The sequence below is a fragment of the Mus caroli genome, unplaced genomic scaffold (assembly GCF_978045245.1).
Source record: "Mus caroli unplaced genomic scaffold, Mus_caroli_1 scaffold_10, whole genome shotgun sequence".
NCBI lineage: Eukaryota > Metazoa > Chordata > Mammalia > Rodentia > Muridae > Mus > Mus caroli.
Genome location: NW_028227265.1, coordinates 46,303,671 through 46,330,755, shown reverse-complemented (window position 1 = coordinate 46,330,755; position 27,085 = coordinate 46,303,671). Strand labels below are relative to the sequence as shown.

At 45.7% G+C, this 27,085-nt stretch overlaps 1 protein-coding gene across 1 annotated transcript; it reads left to right on the top strand.

The window, feature by feature from the left end:
- The first annotated feature begins 16,550 nt into the window (after window positions 1-16,550).
- Window positions 16,551-24,464, top strand: Ucp1 (uncoupling protein 1). The gene is made up of 6 exons (XM_021170845.2): window positions 16,551-16,893; window positions 17,543-17,741; window positions 20,014-20,214; window positions 20,309-20,410; window positions 21,254-21,434; window positions 23,881-24,464. Exons 1-6 carry the CDS (start codon window positions 16,768-16,770, stop codon window positions 23,993-23,995), a joined length of 924 nt encoding a protein of 307 aa, XP_021026504.1. The 5' UTR covers window positions 16,551-16,767; the 3' UTR covers window positions 23,996-24,464.
- Window positions 24,465-27,085: the final 2,621 nt, after the last annotated feature.

The following is a 27,085-nucleotide window of genomic DNA, read 5'->3' as shown; positions in this document are numbered from 1 at the left end:
TACTGACTGTGCATGTGATGTGACGAGCCATGTCACCTTCCAACCTTGATTTCCCCATAAAGCTGAGACAAATCCCTTTCCCGCTAAGTTGGTTTTGTCAGGATATTTTATGAGAGCAACAGAAACGAAACTAGAATACCCACGTCTGGCCACCGAGCCCAGTTGCCATCTCCTCCCGTCTTCCTTGAATCCATGGTTCCTCTAGTGCCAGCTACCCCACTGAACTCGGCCTTGTAGCCACTGATTGGCCCTAGCAGTAACAGAACACCCATCACACTTACGATGTCCCCTTTACTCCCACTTACATGTCAAACTTTATTTATAAGTCAAGCTTCCAGCCTTATTCTATATTTTTATGTTTGTATATGCATGTGGGTACATATATTAGTGTGTGAGTGTGTGTGTGTGTGTGTGTGCATATAATGTGTATGTTTGAGTGTGGGTGCACAGGTGCCATGGAGACCATAGGAAAGTTGGAGGGAAACTTTCAGGTGTGAACTCTCTCCCCACATCATGGGTTTCAGGAATCATATCCAAGTTGCCAAGCTTGTGCAGAAAATGTCTTTGTGCAATGAACTGTCTACTTCAAAAGCTGGATTTATTTTATTTTTAGTCAACATATAAAGTAACAGGTTTTCTTATGTCATTTTCATATGTAACATTTGTTGGCTCATCCCTTCTCTTCCTTGGCTGCCCGCTCCTCCCCCTGGCTTGTAAGCTTCCACCCCAGCATTTCCCTTGCATTTTTATATCATGTATGTTGTACTACACTGTAGTGGGTTGGTCTGATGCTGCTTGTATTTAAATGCTAGATTCTGTAATCCAAGATCTGGTTGCTCCAAGACAAACAGATCCTCATGTATACCAGCTTTTGTTGTTTAAACCTTGCCCTCCCAAGTTATCTGTGATTGGTTAATAAATGTGCGTAGAGCCTGGGCTGGGAAGAAGACAGTCAGTAGACAGTCAGTAGAGCAAAGGTTCTTGGCCTTGGGGTTGGAGGCAGGGACTAGGAGGAAGGAGAAGAAAGGAGACCAGAGGAGGAGGCTGATGTGAGAGGAGATGGACCACGAGCACGTGGCCAGGAAAAACAATGAGTAATAAGAAACACATGGCTGGGATATAAGTTAAAATGGCCCACAACCTAACCCAGTACACCTCACTCCTCACCCTCCCTCTCTTAGTCCTTTTCCCTCCCTGTCATGGTTCCTAGCTAGTCTCTGGCCTCCATAAATAATTGTTGCCACATAAATACACATGTGTATAATTAGAAGCTAAGCTCCAAATGAGATGTTTCTGAGTTTGAGCTACCTAATTTAATATTTTTCAGTTCCATCCACTTTACTGTAAATTACATAATTTCATTTTTTTCATTACACTGAACAAAATTCCATTGTGTACGTCTAACACATTTTTTATTATCCATTCACCTATTGATGAACATCTATACCAACTTCATTACCATAAACCAGTGGTTCTCAACCTGTGGGTCCCAACTCCTCTGGGAGTCAAATGACTTTCATAGAAGTTGCCTAAGATCATGGGAAAACACAGAGATTTACATTACAATTCATAACAGTGGCAAAATTACAGTTATGAAGTAGCGGTGAAAATAATGTTATGTTTTGGGATCACCACAACACACAGGGCAGCATTAGGAAGGTTGAGCAGCCTTGTGTTGCACAACAGGAAAAGTCCTGCTGCTTTTTACTTTAAAAACCAAGACATTGAATCCAGGGGCTTCTCACCATGGTGCCTCTTCGTGATAGCTTTGCACAATTTTGATATTCAACCCTTATGCTCCAATGAATGCCCACCCCTCCTCACGCACACACAAAAGGTAACTCCGTTTTGACTGTGCAGCATGCAACCAACAATGACTTTGAACTTTCGATATTCCTGCCTTTACCTCCCCAGTGTGTCATGTATGTGCCAGGCAAGCACTCTGTCACCTGTACTACATCCTCTTGAGTCTGTCACAGGGAAGACCCAACCAGGGGCCTCCAGTTCTGTCCTTTCTGCTGTGTCCCACGCAAGCACCTACTCTACTCTCCCAGTAGGGGTGACATTGAGTTAAAGGAAGTTCCCTGGGACTAATGAAGCCTGCATTTAATACACCCTAGCTGAAGTTTTACTTCTCTGGTCAAAATTAACTGGAGTGCCGTACCCCTTCATGCTGCAGACAACTGGGGCAGAAGAGGAGGCAGAGCTTTGAGTAAGAGTGATAGAAATATCACCAGGAGGAGACTGAGCAGGTCCTGCTCCAGGCAGGACTCCATAGGCACCACAAGCCTTTTCTGTGGTTTTGTTTTAGTTCCGGAATGTCTCTAACAACCCAGGTTACCTGGCATCAAATACTTCCACAGGATTTTAGTTCTGTTTACCGTGTAGCTTCCTCTCAGGCTATGACTCTAAACTGCCAACCCTCCTCCCAGGACCCTGCCAAAGCCACATCTGTGCCAGAATAAACCACATTAGTCACCAAGCCTTCCTCCGCAGCCAACAGCAACCCTCTCCCATCAGTGTGCTGGCCAGGACTCAGTCAGACAATTCCCCGGTGGCCTCCCTGACCACCACCGGCTCACTGAGAAGCACGGTGGTAGACTATGGCAAAATTTCCTCTACACATTCTGCAATCGTGCGCAAAAGCATAACCCAGGAAGGCCAACCTTTGCCCTTTGAGGGAACTCGTAGCTCACTCTGAGCATTGCATTTGAGGGCCCGCTCGGCTGCCTCTGCAAAGGAGCGCAGCAGCCACTCTCTCAGAAACCGAGTGGAGAGCCTAGTAGATACCGCTGCTGGCAAAGTGCTGACTCAGCAGGTGTGAGGACCTGAGTTTGCGTCCCCAGATTCCACGTAAAAAAAAAGAAAAGAAAAGAAAAGAAAAACAAAGGAAGGAAGGAAGGAAGGAAGGAAGGGAGGGAAGGAGGGAGGGAGGAAGGAGGGAGGAAGGAAGAGAAAGGAAGGAAGGAAGGAAGGAAGGAAGGAAGGAAGGAAGGAAGGAAGGAGGGCGGAAAGAAAGAAAGAGAGAGAGAGAGAGAAAGAAAGAAAGAAAGAAAGAAAGAAAGAAAGAAAGAAAGAAAGAAAGAAAGAAAGAAAGCTAAGTGAAGGCTTTTAATGCCAGTGCTGAGCAGAGAGAGACAGACAGATCCCTGGAGCCCATTGGTCAGCCAGTCTAGCCAGTTATTGGCCAGTGAGTGACCCTGTCTTTAAAAAAGCTAAAATAGGTGAATGGCTTCTGAGAAAAGACACCAAGGTTGTCTTTTGGCCTCCACACTCAGTCACACGTATACAAGTGTACTCACATACATCTGTGCACCTGCACATACATAAATATGCACAAGCACACACACACACACACCGACTAAATGAAATGGAAGGAAATGCCTAAAGGATCTGAATTAAATGAACAAAGCCATAGAATGATGATTCAAGAGCGTGGCTCTGAACACAGAGCAGCCTGAATCTTCAAAGAAGGGACATCGAGTAAGCCTTCCACCGAAAGCTCACAGGTGACACCACCAGCAGACAAAATGATGTCATCCCAAAGTATAGAGACAACCTAGATGAGAGCAAAGGTGAGCTCGGAGCAGGACAGTGAAGTTGCGTGTCAGCAACATTGGGACACCAGTGCTCTTCCTCAGTGTGTGTGTGTGTGTGTGTGTGTGTACTTATGTGCATTTGTGTACACATGCACATGCAGGCCATCAGTCAACCTTAGGTGCTTTTCCCTAGAAGCCATCCTCCCTGAGTTTTGCGACTGGGTCTTTTATTAGCTTGGCACTCCCTAAGTAGGCTAAGCTGCCCAGGCAATGGACCCTAGGATTCAACCTGTGTCTGCCACTCCGAATTGGGATTACACGCATGTGACACCACACCCTCTTATCAAATGGGTGCTAGGGACTGAAGGTGGATCTTTATGCTGTACAGCCAGCATTTCAGCAACTGAGCTTCCCAAATGACATCTTTAATGGTGACATTCCCATGGCACTGAGGGGGTAAGGAACAGTGTTAGCTGAGCCAGGTATCAATAGAAAACGTCGCTTACACATGTTCTCATGGTCCTCCCTCTGTGATTACAAAGAAAGCACACACCCGGAAGTTAGAAGAGAGTCTCTGGTCCTGACGGCTGGGAGGAAAGGAAGTGGGATGTGCACCAGGAAGTCACCAATGTGTGGAGTCTTGGAACCCCTCTGATGGGCAAAACACTGTTTTCCACAGAAACCTGGCCCTGGCCTACTTGACTCTTGTCTGTCTTTTTCCTTCCTTCTTCCCTGGGGGCAGCTTCCATTGAGATAGATGTGAGTGGAAAAGCCCAAGGTCTAAGCAAGCACTGGGGTCCTGCGAGACAAGAAGGAAATTCCGAGAACGATATCATGAGACGGAGCCACAGGCAGGCCCTGTCACCTTTTTTTTTTCATTCTTCCTGTTTCCCCAAATATTCATTTACACAGTAACCCAAAATTCCAGCCACCAGAGAGCTAGTTGGACTCAGTGATGTCCTCAGGTGTAGCCCATGGGTGTCCTGTGTCACTGGGCCTGTGTTGTGTATCCCCTCATACTACCTATACTCATACCTATTCCTGGTATGAGGAAAGAGGACAGAATGATCAAGAGAGCTGTGATAGCTTCTATTCAGACTTCACTCTGGTACCCAGGTGTCTTACTCAGGGTTTCTATTCCTGCACAAACATCATGACCAAGAAGCAAGTTGGGGAGGAAAGGGTTTATTCGGCTTACACTTCCATGCTGCTGTTCATCACCAAAGGAAGTCAGGACTGGAACTCAGACAGGTCAGGGAGCAGGAGCTGATACAGAGGCCACGGAGGGATGTTCTTTACTGGCTTGCCTCCCCTGGCTTGCTCAGCCTACTCTCTTATAGAACCCAAGACTACCAGCCCAGGGATGGTCCCACCCACAGGGGCCTTTCCCCCTTGATCACTAATTGAGAAATGCCTTACAGTTGGATCTCATGGAGGCATTTCCTCAACTGAAGCTCCTTTCTCTGTGATAACTCAGCTGTGTCAAGTTGACACAAAAATAGCCAGTACAATTGACCCCTTGTCAACTTGACACACAAACACATCACTTGTAAGCCTCAACCCTTACATTCTGATTCATCCCCAAGATCTAAATAACTTTAAAAGTCCCACAGTCTTTACATATTCTTAAAATTTGAATCTCTTTAAAATATCCATCTCTTTTAAAATCCAAAGTCTTTTTACTTTGGGCTCCACTTTTAAAAGTCTCTTAACTGTGGGCTCCACTAAAACAGTTTCTTCCTTCAAGAGGGAAAATATCAGGGCACAGTCACAATCAAAGCAAAGATCAATCTCCAACCGTCCAACGTCTGGGATCCAACTCACGATCTTCTGGACTCCTCCAAGGGCTTGGGTCACTTCTCCAGCCATGCCCTTTGTAGCACACACGTCGTCCTCTGGGCTCCAGATGCCTGTACTCCACTGCTGCTGCTGCTCTTGGTGGTCATCTCGTGGTACTGGCATCTCCAAAACACTGCGTGACCCCTTCAGTCCTGGGCCTTCAATTACAACTGGGGCTGCACCTTCTCCAATGGCCTTCCGTGGCCTCTCACAGTGCCAAGCCTGAGCTGCTGTGTGACCCCTTCATGCCTTCAAAACCAGTACCACCTGGGTGACTCTTACACATTACCAAGTCCCACTGCAGAAGGAGTACAACCTTGCCTATCTCTGGAACACAGCCTCTTTGTGCTTTCAGAAAACACTTCCCAGAAGATGTCACCTCAACGATGCTGGTCTCTTCTTAATCACCGCTAATTTCTTAGCTCCAGCTAACCAGCATCAATAGTCCCAGTAATGCAAAGTTTTTGCTTTAGTAGTTCTGGTATCTTGTTAATCACAGCTGATTCTTCAGCCCCAGCTAACCAGAACTACAAAATCTTCACAATAAAAACAGCAATGGCCCTGAAGAGAGTCTTTAATTTTCCCTCTGAAATTTCACAAACCAGGCCTCCATCTTCTGCACTGTTCTCAGCATTATCTTCCAAGCTCCTACACAACATCTGACAGAGCCCTTAACAACGAATAGATCTTCAAGCCCAAAGTTCCAAAGTCCTTCCACAGTCCTCCCCAAAACATGTCAGGTTGTCACAGGAATACCCCACTCTGCTGGTACCAATTTGTCTTAGTCAGGGTTTCTATTCCTGCACAAACATCATGACCAAGAAGCAAGTTGGGGAGGAAAGGGTTTATTCGGCTTACACTTCCATGCTGCTGTTCATCACCAAAGGAAGTCAGGACTGGAACTCAGACAGGTCAGGGAGCAGGAGCTGATACAGAGGCCACGGAGGGATGTTCTTTACTGGCTTGCCTCCCCTGGCTTGCTCAGCCTACTCTCTTATAGAACCCAAGACTACCAGCCCAGGGATGGTCCCACCCACAGGGGCCTTTCCCCCTTGATCACTAATTGAGAAATGCCTTACAGTTGGATCTCATGGAGGCATTTCCTCAACTGAAGCTCCTTTCTCTGTGATAACTCAGCTGTGTCAAGTTGACACAAAAATAGCCAGTACACCAGGGGACCACCATTGGCTACCCACGCCACTCTGGGTCTCGTTAGAGATATCCAATCTTCCTGTCATGCCTCCGAGAGCAGAGCCATGAATAAAAGACACGGAGTTCTGTATGTAGACAGAAGACCTCACAAGAGTTACGGATACGAAGATTGCTTGTGAAGCCACTGTGTACAAACTGATGTCTCATGGCCAGGCCGGTCAGTGTCAGTAAATACAGAATGACAGGAGAGTTCAGATAAAAAGGTAGTCTCGAGGACCTCCATGTAGTCTCCCCACATCGAAAAACGCTTGGTTTAACTCTGCTTGAGTTAACAATCTTTCTTCAATTAGAGACAGCAACTATTAGAATTGGGCCTCATGGTGCAAACCTCGGATCAGGGCCATCCTTGGTTACCTAGCAAATTCAAGAGCAGTTCAAGATACAACCTGTCCTGTTTTAAAAGAAACAAAAATGAGAGAGATCCAAACATGCCTAACTCCTTATATGAAGGGGTTCTTTAAGGCCACCCTCCACTCAGAAGAGCACACGTGTTGGGATCAAGCATCAGAAGAATGTAGTCCTGAGCTAAGGCTTTGGATCATGAGATGTGTGGTCGGTGGCTCTAACCAGTTCAGGGGGTCACACCTTGAATGGCATCACTATTCAACCAGACACAGGTCTTCATTTCTAAATCCAGGCTTGCATATCTCACCCATAAGGCCTGGGAGAGAACATCGCACAGGTGCAAGGGCTATCAGCCCTGCTCAGAACAGACACCTTTTTCTCTAGACAGAGGACAACCTCCAGAAGGTAGAGGGCTATAAAGATGACAGTGCTGTGCTGGAGATGTGAGCTTGCATTTCTAGAAGACAATGCATCCTTTCTGGGATGCCCGGATGTATTCCATACTTTGTATTTGCTGTGACACAACACCCAACAAGGGCCACTGCAAGAAGGAAGGGTTCACTCTGGTTCATAGTTCAAGGGTACAGTCCATCATAGTAGGGCAGACCCAGGGGTAGGAGCATGAGAAGGCTGGTAGCATGGTATCTGCAGTCAGGAAGCAGAGAGAAGCAAATACTGGGACTCAGCTCCTGTTATCTTTATTCTCAGTCTGAGCCCCCATCCCACAGATGGGCTTAGCTTGCCAGTTAAGCTGTTTCAGAATGGCCTCGTGACTCACAGAGGTGTGTTTATGTGGTAATTCTCAATTCTATAGAGCTGGCCGTCAAGTTTTACATTCACGACTTGAGCACTCGACTTCGTCGTTGACTTATCTTTTCACCTCAGCTCGTTCTTGTCTCTATGGGGCTTGCTCTCACTCCAGTCATGACTTTTTACTGGTGGTCCTCACTGTTTTTCCTGGAAGAGCAACCTCAGACAATTGCAAAGGATTGGTAGACAACTCAGGTTCCCCCAAATTGTAGACTATCCTACTTTGGCAAGATTCTATTATCAGGAAGGTGAAATCTCAGTGATTGTCACACAGGCATGGTGGCCTTGATCCCCAAGACGTATATATTTACACAATAAGCTGTATTGGGCATTATTTAATACAAATTAATAATTTTATTTTCAGGGAACTTGAGACTCTTATTTAAACCTGCTCAGTTTTATAGAATAAAGGTGAAACTGAGAATTTATTTGTACTTTGAACTCCATCCAGTGTCCAGGGTTTCAGAGCACTTTTCTATACAACCTTGACAGGAGACACCATCTGCCAGCCCTTCACTTAGATGTGTATGCATCCTGAGTGTATTCCTAGCACACTTGACACAGTGGATGGGAGAGGGAAATCCTGTCTGGATTGCACACTGCCGCTTCCTTAAGAAATGTAGGCATTCAGCTGATAATGGAAATGCCAACTTCTCCATTGATAGTCACTATTTAGGGGAGTGGACATCCTTTTTCTTGTTACTTGGCAGGGAAAGTGGTTCAGTTTGATTAGAAGGCATCAAAACATAAGTGTGTATATGCAAAATGCAACCCATTTGTTTTGATAAGAGATTCTAATTGGGGCTGCCTCACAGATTGGGGAGGGGTAGGGAGTACTCCACCTCCCCAGATGCTTATGAACTCCCCGGACCAACAGGAGCTTCATTGTAGTGTTGTAATAACTGATAATGCATGATAATTTCTAAGGACAGACAGAGGGATGCAGGAAGGAGTTGGAAGACAACTGAGTGAGAAAGAGCACTTCCTGTGTAATCACAGAGACTTGGAAAGGAAGCCAGGCTGGGCTGCACACTCCTGTCACCCTGTGCTTCCGGTGGGTACAGGGCTGAGAGAGGAGGGTACCTGAGTCTCAATAGTTTCCAGCAAGCTAGGTTCACCAAGAGACCTTGTCTCAAGGAAACCCCATGTCCTCCTCTAGCCCTGTGCACACTTGCACACTCGTCAACACACACACGCACCTGCCACACTCATACAATGTTTTTCCTAAAACTGCAAGAAAGTCTGATAAGTAAGCATGCCAATCTACATAATTATTGATTCTTACATCATAATATGTACAATGCTTACATAATAATGCCAACTAGCCAGCTATTCGACGAGTTCCAGAGCACTGAGAGACCCTGTCTCCAAAAACCAGGTGAATGGGGCCTGAGAAATGATACTCATGTTTGTCCTTTGCCCTTACACACACATCTAAGAATGCACTCACCCCCTCACATACATAGCATCTGCATTCACATATGTACAATACCATGCCAGTTATTACACTCTCGGAAATATCATAAACCTCAGAATAATCCCAGCAAAATATGAGCTCAAATGTCTACACCATTAGTTTTAAAACATTATTAAAGGCAAGTAAGGAAAAGCTAAAGGGGACATATTACAGTCTTACATGGTGAGATTCACTATTGGAAAGATGTCTACTTTCTAATTTGATTTAAGTAGATAAAGTTCTAATTAAATTGATCTAACTTTGATTAGACTTTTATGTTGCTTTGATTCAGGGAGCACACAAACGAGTTCTAAAATCAGTGAGAAATCCAAAGGGCTTTCAAAAGTCAACACAGTCTTAAATGGCAAAGACATAGCACTACCAAGTATCAGACTTGGTTTTGAGGTCACAGTGGTTCGGCTATGTGAAGCTTGATGGAGGAGAAGTAGAGGGCTCACAAACAGAAATATTGGATTCCTACGGAGGTCATGATGAAGAGCATTAGGGAAGGAAATTCTCAAAGGAAAAAAAAAATAGAGCAGGTCAGTGTGTATGGAAACAAAGATTTTTGACCCTTTCTGCAAGGTCACCATTGGTAGTTGCGTTTTTAGCAAGTTTGAGAAATCCCAAGAGGATTTGTAAACTTAGCCACAGTTACCACACCATTTGGAGCCTGACTATCATGGCCTCCTCTCAGCCCATCCTCCCTGCAAACTCAAAAGTAGCTAGAGGAGATGGACAACCTAGGAGAGCCAGTACTCATGAAGGTCAGACACTCCCAGTAGAAAGAGTCTTGACCTAGCAAGAGCTCTACCAGATCTCTACCTAGACGTCTAGGAGAAAACACAGGCAGAGTTGAGGGGCCAGTGACCCTAAATTCTCCATAACTGAGTTGTCCCAGACTTTGGTTCTTCAATGGCCCGCTATTGGAACCTCCTCTGGCCACTGGTCATTCTTCTCTGGTCAATAGTTTCTTCTACCTCTTAGCACTTGTTTTCTATCCACAGCTCTAGTGAAATAAGTTGTTCCATACCACCCTTATTACCTATAGATTACCTAGAGCAAAAACAATAGCTTCCATTTGCTGTGAGGCTGCTGTATGTCACGAGCTTCACGTATGATATATTCTTTCTAATTCTTCATGACAGGTGTTTATTGTTACCACTGGTAAAAGAAGAGAGTAAAAGACTTGCCCAATTCTACCAGGCAAGTGAATACTGTTGGGGTGGGGGGTTGAAGGGATAGCACCCATTGTGGTGTATAAGCACAGTAGATGTGAAGCACCCACTCACACTGCATCAGCAGTCAGGAAGCAGAGAAAGACAAATGCTGGACCTCAGCTTGCTTTCTCTTTCTGTCTCTGACCTTGCAGGGAAAGTGTGTGTTGGTTGTAGGACCCTCCACTGCAGACTCCTGACACAGCTAATGTGATCCTGATCTATCAGGAAGTCATGCTCACAGGAGACTAGCTGCTGGCAAGTCCCTGAGCCTCCATACTCAGTCACATATGTGGAGTCGTAGACTCTGTATCACTAACTGGCCACACAAGCTCCTACAGAATTTTGTTCATAGAAGCGGGTCTCTGGTTCATCCCAGACTGCCAAATAGGGCTGGAAATGGGCCAACAAACACAGATGTCCCAAAGAACGTTCCCAGTGTCACCTTAATTTCTCTTTGCTCCTTCCCCCACTGCCTGTCACGTTCACACTCAGAGTGCAACCCCTCACCTTTTACCAAGTCCTTTCCACTGGGCAGGACGCACCATTCGGCAGCTTCCAGTTGTCTGGGAGCTACAGAAGGGATGATGGAAGGAGAGAGCCCTGGAACAGATCTGCGACCTCTAACCTGCCAAGCATGGCCTCATCTGAACAGGAACCACTGAGCACAAGAAGGCTGAAGACTGACTCTTAGCTGGAGTGTCCCCAGCTCACCTCCAAGTTGTTCCTGGTTGCTCTCAATAACACTTTCTGAGAGCTAGGTTGGCTTCTCCTACCTAAGATCTAAATCCAAAGGTGGGCAGAACCATGACCGGAGGATTCCAGAGTGAGAGAGATATTAACTGTGTCAGCTGAAACCTTAAGTTCAATGTTGACGTGCCCTACAGCCTACTAAATAGTCATTAAATTTATTAGTTAAAAATGTATTTGCAGTTGGGTAGTGGTGGTGCACACCTTTAATCCCAGCTCTGAAGAGACAGAGGCAGGGAGATCTCTTGAATTTGAAGCCAGCCTGGTCTACAGAACAAGCTCCAGGACAGCCAGGGCTACAGAGAAACAAAACAAAAGAAAATAACCATTCGTTCACTCCTTCCCAGGTACATCCAGTCTTAACTGTGCTAAAATCATTGCTAGTGTTCTTTATCTGAATCCTCCTAATGTGGCTGCAGCTATGGTTATTGTCCCATTCATTTCACTGACAAGAACAGAGAAGCTTAAAAAGCCTGAAGAGATTGCCCAAGTTCTCACAGACAGACAGGGCGGGCTCAAATGTATATGCGGAGAGTTCTGACAATCAAGTCACACTCTGAATTCATATTACAGCAGGTTGTCTGAAATGTGATACCTACAGCAATAGAAGAGGCATGGCCCCAAGCAGCTCTGTTCCTTCTCGGGCCACTGCCTAACACACCACGGTCATGCTTAATGGTGATCAACCCACCTATAGTGACATTCCTCTGCCCTGATCCTTTCCCTCAATTCCATGTGAACGAATCTACCCTCACCCACCCTGGATCTGGGGACAGAAATGTCTTCTTCTAGATGTTGTTTGTTTGTGTGTTTGTTTGTCTGTTTGTTTGATTTCCCCCTCCATTGGCCTCAAACCCTATGAGTCTCATTTTCCTAAATTGTTTATGTCACCTTTTCTGTCTTTTTCATCAAGTGCTACTAAAGAAGTTTTTAGTCATATACAGGTATGTATGCCTCTGTATGTATATACCACATGTGTGAGGGTGCCCCTGGAGGCTAGACGAGGGCGTTGGATCCCCTGAGGTTGGTATTGTGGATGGTTTTGAGCTAACCAACTGGGAAGCAAACCCAGAGCCTCCTCTCCAGCAGTGAGTGCTCCTCACCAGAGCCCCTCCGTGCTCCTCACCAGAGCCTCTCCATGAACAGTGAGTGCTCCTCACCAGAGCCTCTCCATGAACAGTGAGTGATCCTCACCAGAGCCTCTCCATGAACAGTGAGTGCTCCTCACCAGAGCCTCTCCATGAACAGTGAGTGCTCCTCACCAGAGCCTCTCCATGAACAGTGAGTGCTCCTCACCAGAGCCTCTCCATGAACAGTGAGTGCTCCTCACCAGAGCCTCTCCGTGCTCCTCACCAGAGCCTCTCCATGAACAGTGAGTGCTCCTCACCAGAGCCTCTCCATGAACAGTGAGTGCTCCTCACCAGAGCCTCTCCGTGCTCCTCACCAGAGCCCCTCCGTGCTCCTCACCAGAGCCTCTCCATGAACAGTGAGTGCTCCTCACCAGAGCCTCTCCATGCTCCTCACCAGAGCCTCTCCATGAACAGTGAGTGTTCCTCACCAGAGCCTCTCCATGAACAGTGAGTGCTCCTCACCAGAGCCTCTCCGTGCTCCTCACCAGAGCCTCTCCACGAGCAGTGAGTGTTCCTCAACACTGCATCATCTCTCCGGCCCTACTTACTAAAGAGTTTTATAAGTGTCTTTTATGGCCTTTGTAAATCCCTTAGAAATATAAAGAAATCAACAACAAAAATATACATTGGACATAACTTAGTGAAAGATATATTGGGAGTCCTAATAATTATTATACATCTTCAAATCATGGGAAAGTGCGATGTCACAAAAACGTCTTCATAGTTCCGTGCACACTGCCAAATCATCTCAAAATAAGCCAATTTATAGTGCCGTCATTGACAGTGCTGATACTTTAACATTCTAAGTTTAAAGTGTGTGTTATATTAATTGTAAGATTGGTGGAGAGAGGTGTTATCAGATGGAAGCTGCACATTTCTGTATTAATGTGGTTAAATGTATCTTCTCCTGTGATTACTGTCTTTATTTCTTCTTTTAAAATATTGTCATTTTGGACCTCTATCTGTATAACTACGCCCTGACATGTCCTCTTGGAGACAGATAAGAAGTTACGACAGGGGTAAGCAGGAAATGAAGTTTCCAGAGCACACACTGCTCTAACGCACAGGACTTGCTACCAGAACCAGATGCATAGGAAAAAACCCCAACAAAGCCACCTCCTTTCTATACATCTTAGGCAGTCTGTGCTCCACTCAGTGGGCTTGCATTGCACGCTGTATTTGCATCGGAGTATTAAAGAAATAGTAACTCTTTTGTAGCAGTGGTTCAAATCTCACTTCAGCTCATTGTTCTCTTAGCCTAGGTCTTACAAAAACAGTGGAAGAAAAATAGAAAAGCCAGGTGTGGTGGCGCACGCCTTTAATCCCAGCACTTGGGGGGCAGAGGCAGGCAGATTTCTGAGTTCAAGGCCAGCCTGGTCTACGAAGTGAGTTCCAGGACAGCCAGAGCTATACAGAGAAACCCTGTCTCGAAAAACCATAAAAATAAATAAATAAATAAAATAAATAGATATAAAAAAAAAAAGGAGTTACGACAGGAGGGTGCAGATGGAGGCAAAGCACTGTGATGCTTTTGTGGTTTGAGTGCACACATTTGTTCGGTGATTCTGTGAGCGCCGAGTGAGCAAATGGTGACCGGGTGCCCTGTAAATGGCGTTCTACATCTTAAGAGAAGAACACGGACACTAGGTAAGTGAAGCTTGCTGTCACTCCTCTACAGCGTCACAGAGGGTCAGTCACCCTTGACCACACTGAACTAGTCGTCACCTTTCCACTCTTCCTGCCAGAAGAGCAGAAATCAGACTCTCTGGGGATATCAGCCTCACCCCTACTGCTCTCTCCATTATGAGGCAAACTTTCTTTCACTTCCCAGAGGCTCTGGGGGCAGCAAGGTCAACCCTTTCCTCAGACTCTAGAACCACTCCCTGCCTTGAGTTGACATCACGGGGCCTCCTTGAGCGAGAATTTCATTCTGCCATATGCCACATTTTGGGCTCAGGAGTTCAGGAAAGCCTTTGCTGGGTGATAATTCTTTCTATTCACATCACAGAAATGACTTGATGTGTGGAGCTGAGTAGCTGAAGGGTTCAGGGTGGTCAGGACCTTGGTGAGGAACAGCAGAAGCGCCTACCTGGTGCCTCTCAAGCATACATCCTCAAGGGCATTTGATTTTTTTATGCCGTGGCCCAGGGCTCCGAGTGCCATTCCTCTTAGACTATCGCTGTGGTTCCCAGAGCTCCGAGCGCCATTCCGCTAAGACCATAGCTTGGTTCCTTATGCTTTGTTCCTGTCTCCTTCTCAATCTGGCTGTGTTCATTCCCACAGAAAGTTGCCACTTCCTTCACTACCCTACTAACCACCTCCGATACCTCTCAGCTTTGATTCTCTGCAAGTAGCTTGACGCTTCCTATGGGAGCACGATGCAAGTAGCATGATGTTTTAATGAAAACATCGACGCCATTTTCTCCTAATAATCCTAAAACGGAAAGTTCTCATCTTATAAAGAGTATTTACCTGCCAACTGCGTTGTGACAATCAAGTGGAAACATTGCCAAGACTGCGGCCATCTTCTCAAATGTAGAGTCATTTTCTAATAATCTCTGACTCCATAGTAACCCTTTCTTAGGCTTTATTATCTGGTTAGATGTGTCATTCATGTGAGCACAGTTTACGATCTACCAAGCCCTGCACAACATATAAGATGAACCCACATGCAGAAAGGATGCTCACAGTCTGCCGTTTATTATACTGTTGTTGTTGCTGCTGCTGTTTGGGGGTTTATTCTAGCCACGGTAGCCCTGGCTGTCCTAGAACTCATTCTGTTGACCAGGCTGGCCTCAAACTCATGAAGACCTCTTACTGCCTTGGCCTCTGCCTCCCGAGTGCTGAGATTAAAGGTGTGTGTAACCACCACTAGGCTGTTTATTACACTTTTCATCCATAGGTCTTAGCAGCTTCCTGCCCCTGCCCCTCTTTTCTCCCCACCCCCATTCAGTTTCCCAGCCCCCAGGCATTCTGATCCCCTCCATATCATTGTCTTTACACACACCACTGACTGCTCATCACTGCTGTTCTGGCTCAAGCTCCAGGTGTGTATTTTATTGTGGAAGCTCCCAGGACTAGGTTCTTGCTTAGTGTGCACGCTTGCCTCTTTAAATGTGGTGTCCAGCGGTGTTGTCTCTTACATGCCCCACTCCCGGAGATGAGTCCCACCTCCTTCACTCTCCTGGGACCACGCTGAGTAGCAGAACCTGGCCAACCAGGGAGGATGCAGAGAACAGGCATCGGCTCCAGCTGCTCTCTTTCTCGCCATTTCTTACGTAGTATTTTTTAAAGCTTTTCAAATACAAATCTTTGCTCAAAGATAGAAGTAAGAAAAAATTCCCCCCACCAACAAACCCACCTTACAATGTCTGAACTGGCACTAGGGATAGCAGGAGTTCAAATCTGGGACTATATTTGGCACAGTCACAAAGCTAGAGGACTTTCTCAGGGTCACGAAGCTGGTCAGATGGCTTGGTTGCACCTGCAGCCAACCAACCCTCTGTTCCCTTCCAGGGCTCCTGCTAAGAACTATTCAAAGGAGCAAGGGCTGGCATTCCCTGCAGAGATCCACAGGCTTGCTAGCAATGATATGAGCTTAGTTGATCTCTCCCAACTAAAAGTGACCACACATGCACTCACTTTCTCGAAAAAGTTTAGAGCGTTATTAGTTTTTGCAAGGATTCCCTCCCGCTCCCACATCCTCATCCCCACCCCATCCAGGCACCCGAATCTGAAGGTGACATTTGAAAAGGAATGTAAAGAAAGGGACATTCAGAATTGAAAGGAGAAGAATCGGTAGCTAAGTAGATGCATGGGAAGGGGGCCCAGGACTGGGACGTTCATCCTACAGCTATTCTAGCTGTGGAACTAACTTTTCAGCAAAATCAGGAGGAGATCAGATCGCGCTTATTCAAGGGAGCCAGCCCCTGCTCTGCGCCCTGGTCGAGGCTCCGCGGTTGAAGAGTGACAAAAGGCACCACGTTGCGGGGACGGGGAGGGGGTGTGTGAAGCCCCTCTGTGTGTCCTCTGGGCATCATCAGGAACTGGTGCCAAATCAGAGGTGCTGGCCAGGACTTTGGGAGTGACGCGCGGCTGGAAGGCTTGCGCACCCAAGGCACGCCCCTGCCAAGTCCCACTAGCAGCTCTTTGGAGACCTGGGCCGGCTCAGCCACTTCCCCAAGTCCCTCCTCCAGCAATCGGGCTATATAGATCTCCCAGGTCAGGGCGCAGAAGTGCCAGGCAATCTGGGCTTAACGGGTCCTCCCTGCCCGAGAGAGAGGAAGGGAAGCTCACCTTTGAGCTGCTCCACAGCGCCGCCTCTGCACTGGCACTACCTAGCCCAGGTGGCTGTTCCAGGAGTCCGAAGTCGCGGGTTTCGTACCCGCATCAGGCAACAGTGCCACTGTTGTCTTCAGGGCTGAGTCCTTTTGGTCTTGTACTCACACCTCTCTGCCCACCGAGCCAGGATGGTGAGCCCGACAACTTCCGAAGTGCAACCCACCATGGGGGTCAAGATCTTCTCAGCCGGAGTTTCAGCTTGCCTGGCAGATATCATCACCTTCCCGCTGGACACTGCCAAAGTCCGCCTTCAGGTAGAGTTAGTGACAATGATGAGGCTTCTCCAAGCAGGACTGCTGTGGGCATCCCTGTGATGTGTGCTACGGTTTAACCACTCTTCCTCAGGGTGACTCTGTCTTGGGAATGGGTGCTATTAGGAAGGAAATGGGACCCTTGGATTGGCTGAAGAGCCGCGGGTTAACAGTGGCCTCTGCCAAATCCTTCATAAGGCAATGGTGTCCTGAGCAGATGGGGGCTAAATAATAATAATTCAAACCCCTCAGAGTGTACAGGCCTGGCGCTTTTACCTTTCTTTGATTTGGGGCGCGCTGGGGGGTGTACTGTCCTATCCTGCTTTTAGGGGCTCTGGAGATTTCCTGGGTACCTTGTTTAGGTCTTTGGAGCCTGCATTGTAGCAAGCTCCACCTCTGAGGTGGATACATGATAGATAGATAGATAGATAGATAGATAGATAGATAGATAGATAGATAGATAGATAGACAGAGACAGAGGGAGAGATGAGAATATGGAGTAGTATGCAAGAGAGGTGTTGAGAAAGGGAATTTATAAAAAAGAGTCTTACCTAGGGTATACACCAGTTTTTTTTAGTCCCCCTGTCAGGTGGGAGCCCCTTTCCTTAATGGACAGCCACTTCTCTGTGACCCACACTTTTCTGATTTCCAGATCCAAGGTGAAGGCCAGGCTTCCAGTACCATTAGGTATAAAGGTGTCCTAGGGACCATCACCACCCTGGCAAAAACAGAAGGATTGCCGAAGCTGTACAGCGGTCTGCCTGCGGGCATTCAGAGGCAAATCAGCTTTGCCTCACTCAGGATTGGCCTCTACGACTCGGTCCAAGAGTACTTCTCTTCGGGGAGAGAAAGTAAGGAGATATGCATACCAGTTCTTCACCTGTTTATATCTGTGAAAACCAACTGGACAGTGAGGAAAGTTTGTGTTTCTTCATGGACAATGCGGGTGGGCTATAAAGCAACGCTCAATGTAGACTTTCCCAAACAGCACAGTCCCAGAGAAGCTTAGAGAGCTTTGTGCAAAGTCAGAAAGAGACAACCACGCTCCCGGAGTCTGCGTGGGTGTCTAAGTAAAACACATCCTCACAGAGCAAAGGTCTGATGTTAAAGGTTAGCAAGAGCAGATAAACCTAGAGTGGCCCATCTGGGTGACTTTCTGCAAATTCTTTAATCAGTCACCAGTTATATCAGGCTCCACAGTAATCAGATATATTCTGTGAGTGTTCCTCATTCTACATTCTGCTTCTTCAGTTGATCTAGTAAGCTTTGTTGAACTGTCCTGTGCTCGGTTGGCCAATGAAAGTTGCCACTCTAGACAGGAGCCTCCAGTTCAGCTGACTACACAACCATGACATATGCTGTGTTGCAAGCTACCACAGAATGGGCACAGTGAAGAGGCATGATCATTCAAGACTCGTGAAGAGTTGATATCTGCATTGACTCTTGAGAAAGCAGTAGGAGACTTTGAGGGCCAGGAGCAAAGTGGTGAGGGAAGTCCTTTCCAGCCAAGTGAAGACTAGGTACAAACTCTGAGTGAGGAGCTGACATGCAGAGCAGACAGAAAAGGGCCACATTGATGAGAAGGGACAGGTGAGTCCAGAAAAAACAGGAACTGGTTACAAAGGGCCTTGCAGCTCATGCTAAGGAGTTTGCATTCTGCCCATCTCGAAGTCACTGCAAATAGGCTAAGCAGGCCATCAGGTGTGGTTAGCACCTACCTGGAATCTTAGAACTAGGAAGATAGAAACACAAAGATCAAGAGTTCAAGGCCGGCCTGAGCCACCTAGAAAGATTCTGTCTCAAGTAAGTAAATAAATAGCTAGGCATAGAACTCAGTGGTAGAACGCTTGGCCTTGGGTTCAATCTTCAGTTAAGTTAAAACAAGTTAAGCAAGTGTGATACACACATTTATACTTCAAAGGATTACATTGACAGCAGTAAAAAAAATGTATATAAGAAATCATGTCAGAAATGATTGTGGTATACACGGAAGAAGAATCAGGGTGCCAATCAGAGTACTTTAAAACACACCACTGGTTAAATTTGGTGGGAAAGAAAGCTGCTACCAGCTTGGTGTGTTCTCTGTGTGCTGAGAGCTTTACCAGCCTGAGCTCCACCCAGTGAGCATGATGTTGATGCTTTCCCTGTTTTGTAGACTGGAGGCAGAAGTAGACAGACAAAGGAAGGCCTGAATGAGTGAACATTCCTGAACCTTAACTATAGTCACTATAGAATGAGTATTGACTTTCAGGATTCACTGAAGTTTTATTAAATGATGTCTGTCTTCGTCAACAGACTTTGTTTTTCCCCAAATTTTTAAGACAAAGGCTTCTCTGTCTTATGTTTTTGGTCTCTTTGGAACATTGTTTGATGTCTTGCATTAAGGCAGTTACCCACTGGGTTTTCCTTAGGGCCACTAAGTTCAATAATCAACATCATCATCAATAAGGGGAAACCTAGCTTCACTGGTGACCAGGTGTCTCCTCCCATTTGGGAAATACTAAAATGACAGCTAAACACAGGAAAAGACAAAGCTAAATTTCAGAAGGGACCAAGCTGCTATTTAATAGACATCCCCCACCCCTGCCTTTTTCCTTGGGATTCTTCATCTTAGAGGAGAAAAATAAAAACCTAGGCTAACTGAAGTTTCCTAGTCTGTTGTGAGTTGGTACAGCTTCCAAAACCCACCAGCATCTGATGGAGCATCAGGGAAGAAGAAAGAACACAATGTAAACATACTAGAGATAGGGAGAAGATTGTCAGTAAAGCGCCTGCCCCGCAAGCCCAGGGACCTGAGTCCTAGAACTCTCACCACTGCCTGAAATCCAGGTGTGATAGCACCAGGGAATGGTGTCCAGCTAGGCCAGTCTTCTAGGCAAGCTGCCCATCAGCAAGAGTCCCTATCTCAAAAACCCAAAATAATGTTCCTGAAGTAGCATGGGCAGAGTTTGTCCTGTGTGCACCTACCACCCACCACACGCACACACACACACACACACACACACACACACACACACACACACACCACAAAATTAGCCACAAAAATTTTAAATGTATGTGATGCTTGGTAGGGAGGCTCTTGGTTTTTCTTTTCTTAACCATCTTTTTATTCTTCCTGGATAGCACCTGCCTCTCTTGGAAACAAGATCTCAGCCGGCTTAATGACTGGAGGTGTGGCAGTGTTCATTGGGCAGCCTACAGAGGTCGTGAAGGTCAGAATGCAAGCCCAGAGCCATCTGCATGGAATCAAACCCCGCTACACGGGGACCTACAATGCTTACAGAGTTATAGCCACCACAGAAAGCTTGTCGACACTTTGGAAAGGTAGCTAACTGCCAAGTGGACAGCCACGGTGCTTAAAAGGCACATACACCCAGTCAGCAGCTCATTCATTAAATGCTGTCTTGTTTTTCTGCAGGGACGACCCCTAATCTAATGAGAAATGTCATCATCAATTGTACAGAGCTGGTAACATATGACCTCATGAAGGGGGCCCTTGTAAACAACAAAATACTGGCAGGTACTTCCCATTTTATACCAAACATGTCTGCACCTTTCCAGTCTCGGTTTCGAGTTCTAAAACCATGCTGCTTTGAATTGCTTAATTGAAGTAGACTTCTCTTTTGTGAGATGGGGTGTGTGTGTGTGTGTGTGTGTGTGTGAGAGAGAGAGAGAGAGAGAGAGAGAGAGAGAGAGAGAGAGAGAGAGAGATTATAGCCCTATGGTCTGGAACTTGGTGTATAGACCAGGCTGATCACCATGTGCTGGGTTAAAAGTGTATCCCACCACACCTAACAAATGTAATCTTTTAGGAAGAAAAAAGGCCTAAAATTATGTTGGAACAAAGTTTTTGTTTCAGCTTTGGTGTAAAAATACAAAAGAATATTGCCACAATATTCTCCATTAACACCAAGAAGTGAACGTCTACTATGATTCTCCTCTTCGGACTGCAGAATCAGGAGGCAGTCAAGAGCAGCTTCCATGCAGAGTTAATCACTACTTTCGTCTAAATCACATCCAAACTGCTTTCACAGACACGGACATTCTCCTTTGATGACTTGAATTCATCTAATGGTGTTAGGGCTTGTGTATCGGGCATTATATCAGGTCCAAGGCACAATGAAAACAGTCTTAGCCTAAAATAATAAATCTGTAAATGGATCTGTAATCATTAGACATGGATGCTGTACCATCATCAGCCATGTTTCTCTACACAAGCATATGCTTTCTTCTTATATGTTAATATAGTTATTAACTTATTAATATATCATATTAACTTCCTGTTACTCATAGGTTTACAAGTATCTGACAGGTAAGTACAACCACATCCACCTCAAAGTCTTCTGCTGTTGCTCACTTTCAGATGACGTCCCCTGCCATTTACTGTCAGCTCTTGTTGCCGGGTTTTGCACCACACTCCTGGCCTCTCCAGTGGATGTGGTAAAAACAAGATTCATCAACTCTCTGCCAGGACAGTACCCAAGCGTACCGAGCTGTGCGATGTCCATGTACACCAAGGAAGGACCGACGGCCTTTTTCAAAGGGTAGGATATGTCCTTCTGTATCTATAAAGTTGTGTTTAAGGCACCTGTGTGTGCTGCGGCACTGTCTCAGCCAGACAACTGGCATTTAGCCTACCAGGCCTGGTCCCTGCAATGGCCTCCAACTCTATCTTTGCCTTTTCATAAATGTTTTCAATTCTATTATGCCACAAAGTAAAAGCTAATTAATTCTTTTTGGTAGCACTTGAGGGGACTCAAACCCAGGACCTTGCACATGCCAGGCAATGAGTCTTATGCCCTCAACCTAATTTAAAATTTTTCTATTAAAGCAAAACCACAGGAAATGTAACACAAAAAAATGTTCTTTGAGTAACGATTACATTCACTTTGAAAGTACTATTGGGAAATAGATGACATTTTCCCACAAAGTGCTGGTGTATTCTATTGGAAACCACTCTCATAATAAAATATAATATGACCTAGTTTTTAAAAATATATTCAACAAGTATTACAATATGAAATAGTAATGCTTTGTAACCTTTTGAACTGCAAAGCCATCCCCCATAATTTATAAATTAAAATATGAGTGTATCATGCACATTATATAAAATTCTAACTGTTCTTATGATACATTAATACAAATAATATACACTGTGAGAAATTAACTTAAAATGGACAGACCACTTAGAAATTACCAACCACTTAATAATTTGGTATTTTGCAAATTTAATTTTTAAATGTTGTTTTTCAAATTTTGAAATATTTTCTCCTTTTTAAAAGACACCACAGTTCTTAGTTTTGTTTTGTTTGTTTGTTTTTTAAGATTTATTTATTATATTAAAGTACACTGTAACTATCTTCAGACACCCCAGAAGAGGACATCAGATCTCATTACAGGTGGTTGTGAGCCACCATGTGGCTGTTGGGATTTGAACTCAGAACCTTCAGAAGAGCAGTCAGTGCTCTTAGTCACTGAGCCATCTCTCCTGCCAGAAATATTTTCTAATATGGGTTAAGCTTGACAAATGGTACTAAATTAAACAGGCTAAGTTTGTTATGGTGGCGCATACTTGTAATCGCAGAACATGGGAGGCTAGGGCACAAGGACTGCCATGAGTTCAAGACCAGCCAGAGCCACATAGCAAGACCCTATCTCAAAAAAATAAACCAGAAGGGTCAGTCTATAAAGCACTTGCTGCATGTACGTGAGACCTGGAGTTCAGTTTCAGAGCCCATGTAAAAGCTGGGCATGATGGCATATGCTTGCAAGCCCAGCGCTAGGGAGGCAGAAAATGGGGTTCTCTGGTACTCACTGGCCAGCCAGATGGTCTAATATTTGAGCTCCATATCTCAGGAGAAACCCTGTCTCAAAAAGAAGGCTATGCAGAGGAACACGAACAGTTAACCTCTGACAGGGGCAGTGGGGATCTAGTGTTTAATGAGTGAAGAATCTGAGGAAACAAAATGCCATTCAATTCGGGGCTTACTACACATCGTACATGCACGAAATGCTATCAAGTTATATAGTGAAAAAAGGTTGAAACGTCAGTTTTTATGTTATTTCTATCTTTTTGCACACACACAGACACATACACACACACCTGGATCAAGAGAACTATGATAGTGCATGTGTAGTACTAGCACTGGGGAGACAGGGCTACCCTAAGTTATATAGCAAGACCCACTCTCAAAACTAAAACAAAACAAACAATAAGAACAAAGCAAGTTGGAAGGTACTTTTCACAGGGAAGGCTTCTTTTAAAGAATAATCTACTCAGGGCTGTGGAGAAGGCTCAGTGATTAAAGGCACTGGCTGTTCTTCCAGATATCCTGGGTCTGATTCCCACACTCACATGGTGTCTTTCAACCATCCACACAACAGTTCCAGAGGATCAGATATCCCCTGGCCTTCCTGTGCCCCGGGCATGAACATGGTGCACAGACATGCGTGCAGGGAAAACACAGACACACAAAATTATCTTTTAAAAAATCTACTCAAAGAAACGGTCAACACATTTGTGTTCTGGAGCAATCGTTGGTATAAAAGCCGTTCTGTGGAGTTTAGTGGAATTCCCTAAACCCAGAACTGACTAAATTATATTCAGACACTGAGAGTCTCTTAAGAGCCGTCCAAGGGAAAAACAATACTGGTTCCCCCACCTGGACGTGGTCCCTGCTGGCTGAGAACTTTTCTTCTTCCCTCTGCTTCCTGTTTAGGAAGTAAAGTGAACAAAAGTTTCCTTTCTCCTCCAAAGGAGGGAAGTGTTGCTTGGCAACTCCATTGCTTCAGCTCTGTGGGGTTGGGCGGTCTGAAGCAGTAGAGACACCTAGAGGAAACCTGATTGTCCGCAGAGAAAAGATAAGCAGCGGTGGCACTGGGTACTTTGATCTTCCTTCCTTGTATTTTATGATTGACGTACTTAGCAGCCCATCGCCACGGCTTTATGACTTCCAAACAGCTAACAGGACGGTGCCCTGTACTTCCTAGGTTTGTGGCTTCTTTTCTGCGACTCGGGTCCTGGAACGTCATCATGTTTGTGTGCTTTGAACAGCTGAAAAAAGAGCTGATGAAGTCCAGGCAGACAGTGGATTGCACCACATAAGCAACTTGGAGGAAGAGATGCTGAACATTATTGGGCTTCTATGCTGGGAGACCACGAATAAAACCAACCAAAGAAATCAAATGAACAGCTCCGTTCACTTTATTTACATTACAAGATCATTTCCAGTAGAGAGTTTTGAAACATCTTTAAATTTTTTTTAAAGGGAAAACTAATACATACACATAGTTTTTATTCTTACTGTCTTAAAGACAGAAGAGCATAGCATCCACTAATATTCTGACAAAATAATACTTATATAAAGTACTGTATTTAACTGGTCTTTGGGGAGAGGTGGGAGTGTATAGCTGGGTATAAATAATTCTAATTACAGCTCAAACTAGTGGGAAGGAAAAATTAGTCCAAACCCCTTTACATCGATAAACACTTTAAAAAAGAAAGCTACCAAAGAAAATATTGCCATTTCATCTTATTTATTGACCACAATTCACAGCAAATATACTCAATAAAGTATTTCTAATTCCATCTAAAGTTTGTCTTTTCGAGGAGTCTATGTCTCCATTTAAGAGTTGGGGCTCAGCTAGAATACAGAATTGTCCCCACAGCAAGAGAAGTTCTTTGGAATCAAAAGTTCAAACTAACTCAGTTCATACAGGTGTCTGGAGGCCATCTTACCGCATCCATAACAATTTATAACTGGAGACACGATATTCATTTGGTCACTAATGTTATCACTGGTGAATCTTGACTCTGTCTTTCCCACAATTGGAAGATGAGCAGCAGCAGCCGAGTGAGATTTTGGTTGTTTGGTTTGGTTTCCCACTCTTACAAACTGAGAGCGGAGCAGCAGACAGAGGACCTGAAGCAGTCAGGTACCCTGTTCCTGGCTTAGTCACCTCAGGATGTGTTGGCTTTGGCAAGTTCCCTCCTGGGCCTCATACTGCTGTGGTGTTGCTGTGAACCTTTGGCTCCACCAACATAGAAATCAGGTAAACAGGAACTATTCTTCATATGCTGGTCTTTGGTGGCTTCTCTGTCCATCCATGTATGACAACAGCTGCAGCAGAGGTGGAAGCAGAAATGGGTGGTCCTAGTGCAGGTTGGTGTACAGGATACTTAATTCTACACTTTCACTCTCTTCTGCAGCCCTGGGCTGTGAGAGGCGTTGTGGCTTTCAGATGCACTGAGGCATCAGAGCACCTCAGCCCTTGATGGCAGACAGCATTGCAATTCTTGTGTAGGTATAGGAAGATGAGATTTCTATGTCTAACTTAACCTTGGTCAGTGTCACGGCTACTGGTTAGGCTGTTTGAGACTCCTGGGTTGGTCTGCAAACTACAGAGTTGGAGAAAAACAAGACCCTTGAGAGAAACTATGGGAACTAAAAAGGGGCCCAGGGGAAGAAGAGGGAGGAAGGACCCATGCCCCGCCAGAGTTCCACCTATGCTCTGGACAGGCAGGCATGGGAGGGCTGCCAGACGCTTTCCACTCAGCCCCAGGTGGGCATCCAAGCCTCTGGCCCACCTGATGGGGGGTGAACAAGGAGAAGCCCAACCTGGGGGCCCCGGGGCCACTTCCTGTAGCCCCAGGGTTATGGGAGAGAGGGAAGAGGGAAAAGAGGTTCCCACACCGGTGAGAGTGAGCACAGCAGACCTTGATGAGCAGAGACTGTCTATGGTTTTAGAGCTTTATTGTAGAAAGGCAGGGAGAAGAAGAAAAGGTAGGAAGAGAGTGAGAGGAAAGGCTAGAGAGAAAGAGAGTAAGAGGGAAAGAGGAGAGGAGAGGAGAGGAGAGGAGAGGAGAGGAGAGGAGAGGAGAGGAGAGGAGAGGAGAGGAGAGGAGAGGAGAGGAGAGGAGAGGAGAGGAGAGGAGAGGAGAGGAGAGGAGAGGACAAAGAGAGAGGATCGAGGAGAGAAGTGAGAGGTAAGAGAACAAAGGAGAGAGAGGAGTAGGAGTGAGGAGTAGGAAAGCGAGGTGGGGCCAAGCAGCCCCTCTTATGATCTTTATTGTTGCTAGGTAACTGGGGAGGAGTTTAGCCTGAAGGTCAGACGCTTGGGACATTGCCTACGTGACTTCTAGCCATGCTTCTCTTGTGGGGGCTGTCCTGCGAGATAACTTAGGCAGGAGCCAGAGTTCCAGGAGCACGAGGGAACGCCTACCGTGTCATGTAGGTGAATTATCACCATTTCCGGGGTCCAGACCTCAGCTTGACTGGAGACCAGCCTGTGTTTGCATAGCCCAATGCCCCACAAGAAACCTTTTATTCAAGTTAATGTTGCAATGTCAGGGGAGGCAGGATGGGTGTCACTTCCTAGCTAATTCCCTCAGTGATCCCAGGCAGCCTGATCCTATAGCCAGAGAAGGGATGTTTGCACCAATCACAGCACAGGTCATATGCAAATGAAGCATATTCACACTAACAGACCTCACCTCCTGGCACCCATCACAGCAGTTCCTCGGCCAGACCACCAGGAGGCTCCTTCCCTAGCCTGCATGGAATTGGATGGAGGGTTGTGTAGTTTGTCTTTGGCTTTTTTGTGGGTTCTTCTTTCTTTCACTCTTTTCAACCCTTTTCTTGCACCTTTTCTGCCCCCAATCCTAGATAAGAGAGGAGAAAAACAAAAGGACAGAAAGGAAAGGAAAGAGATCCCTGAATAAAGTCAAGGGTCAGAAAGGATGCAATGTTATTGTTAGACCACCTCTTGCTAATTAGGGGCATCAAGTTCCTTGAGGTAAGTTTGATCTTCACCACCAGGATATCTAATTTCTTCTCTGTGTTTCTTCTTTGTACATGAGTACTTAACAAATCTCAGCCAACAGCAACCAATAACAACCAACCAACATCCAACCAACAACCCACTCAGCCTCTCAGGGTTATATAGTATATATCCAGAATTCCAAACATCACATAATGGCAGAAACTATATGCAGCTGGCATAATCACACACCTGCCAGAGCACGAGGCAAATCATAGTCAGCTGCTGTGGACAACCTAAAGCAGCCTCTTATCCCTCATGTTCGATTAAAATGAAAACATATATTTCTGTGTTTTTTTAAAGAAAACCAAACTCCAGAATTCTCACTACAGGGTTGTCTAGAGTTCCCTAAGGCTTGTGAAAGTAAAAACTCTGG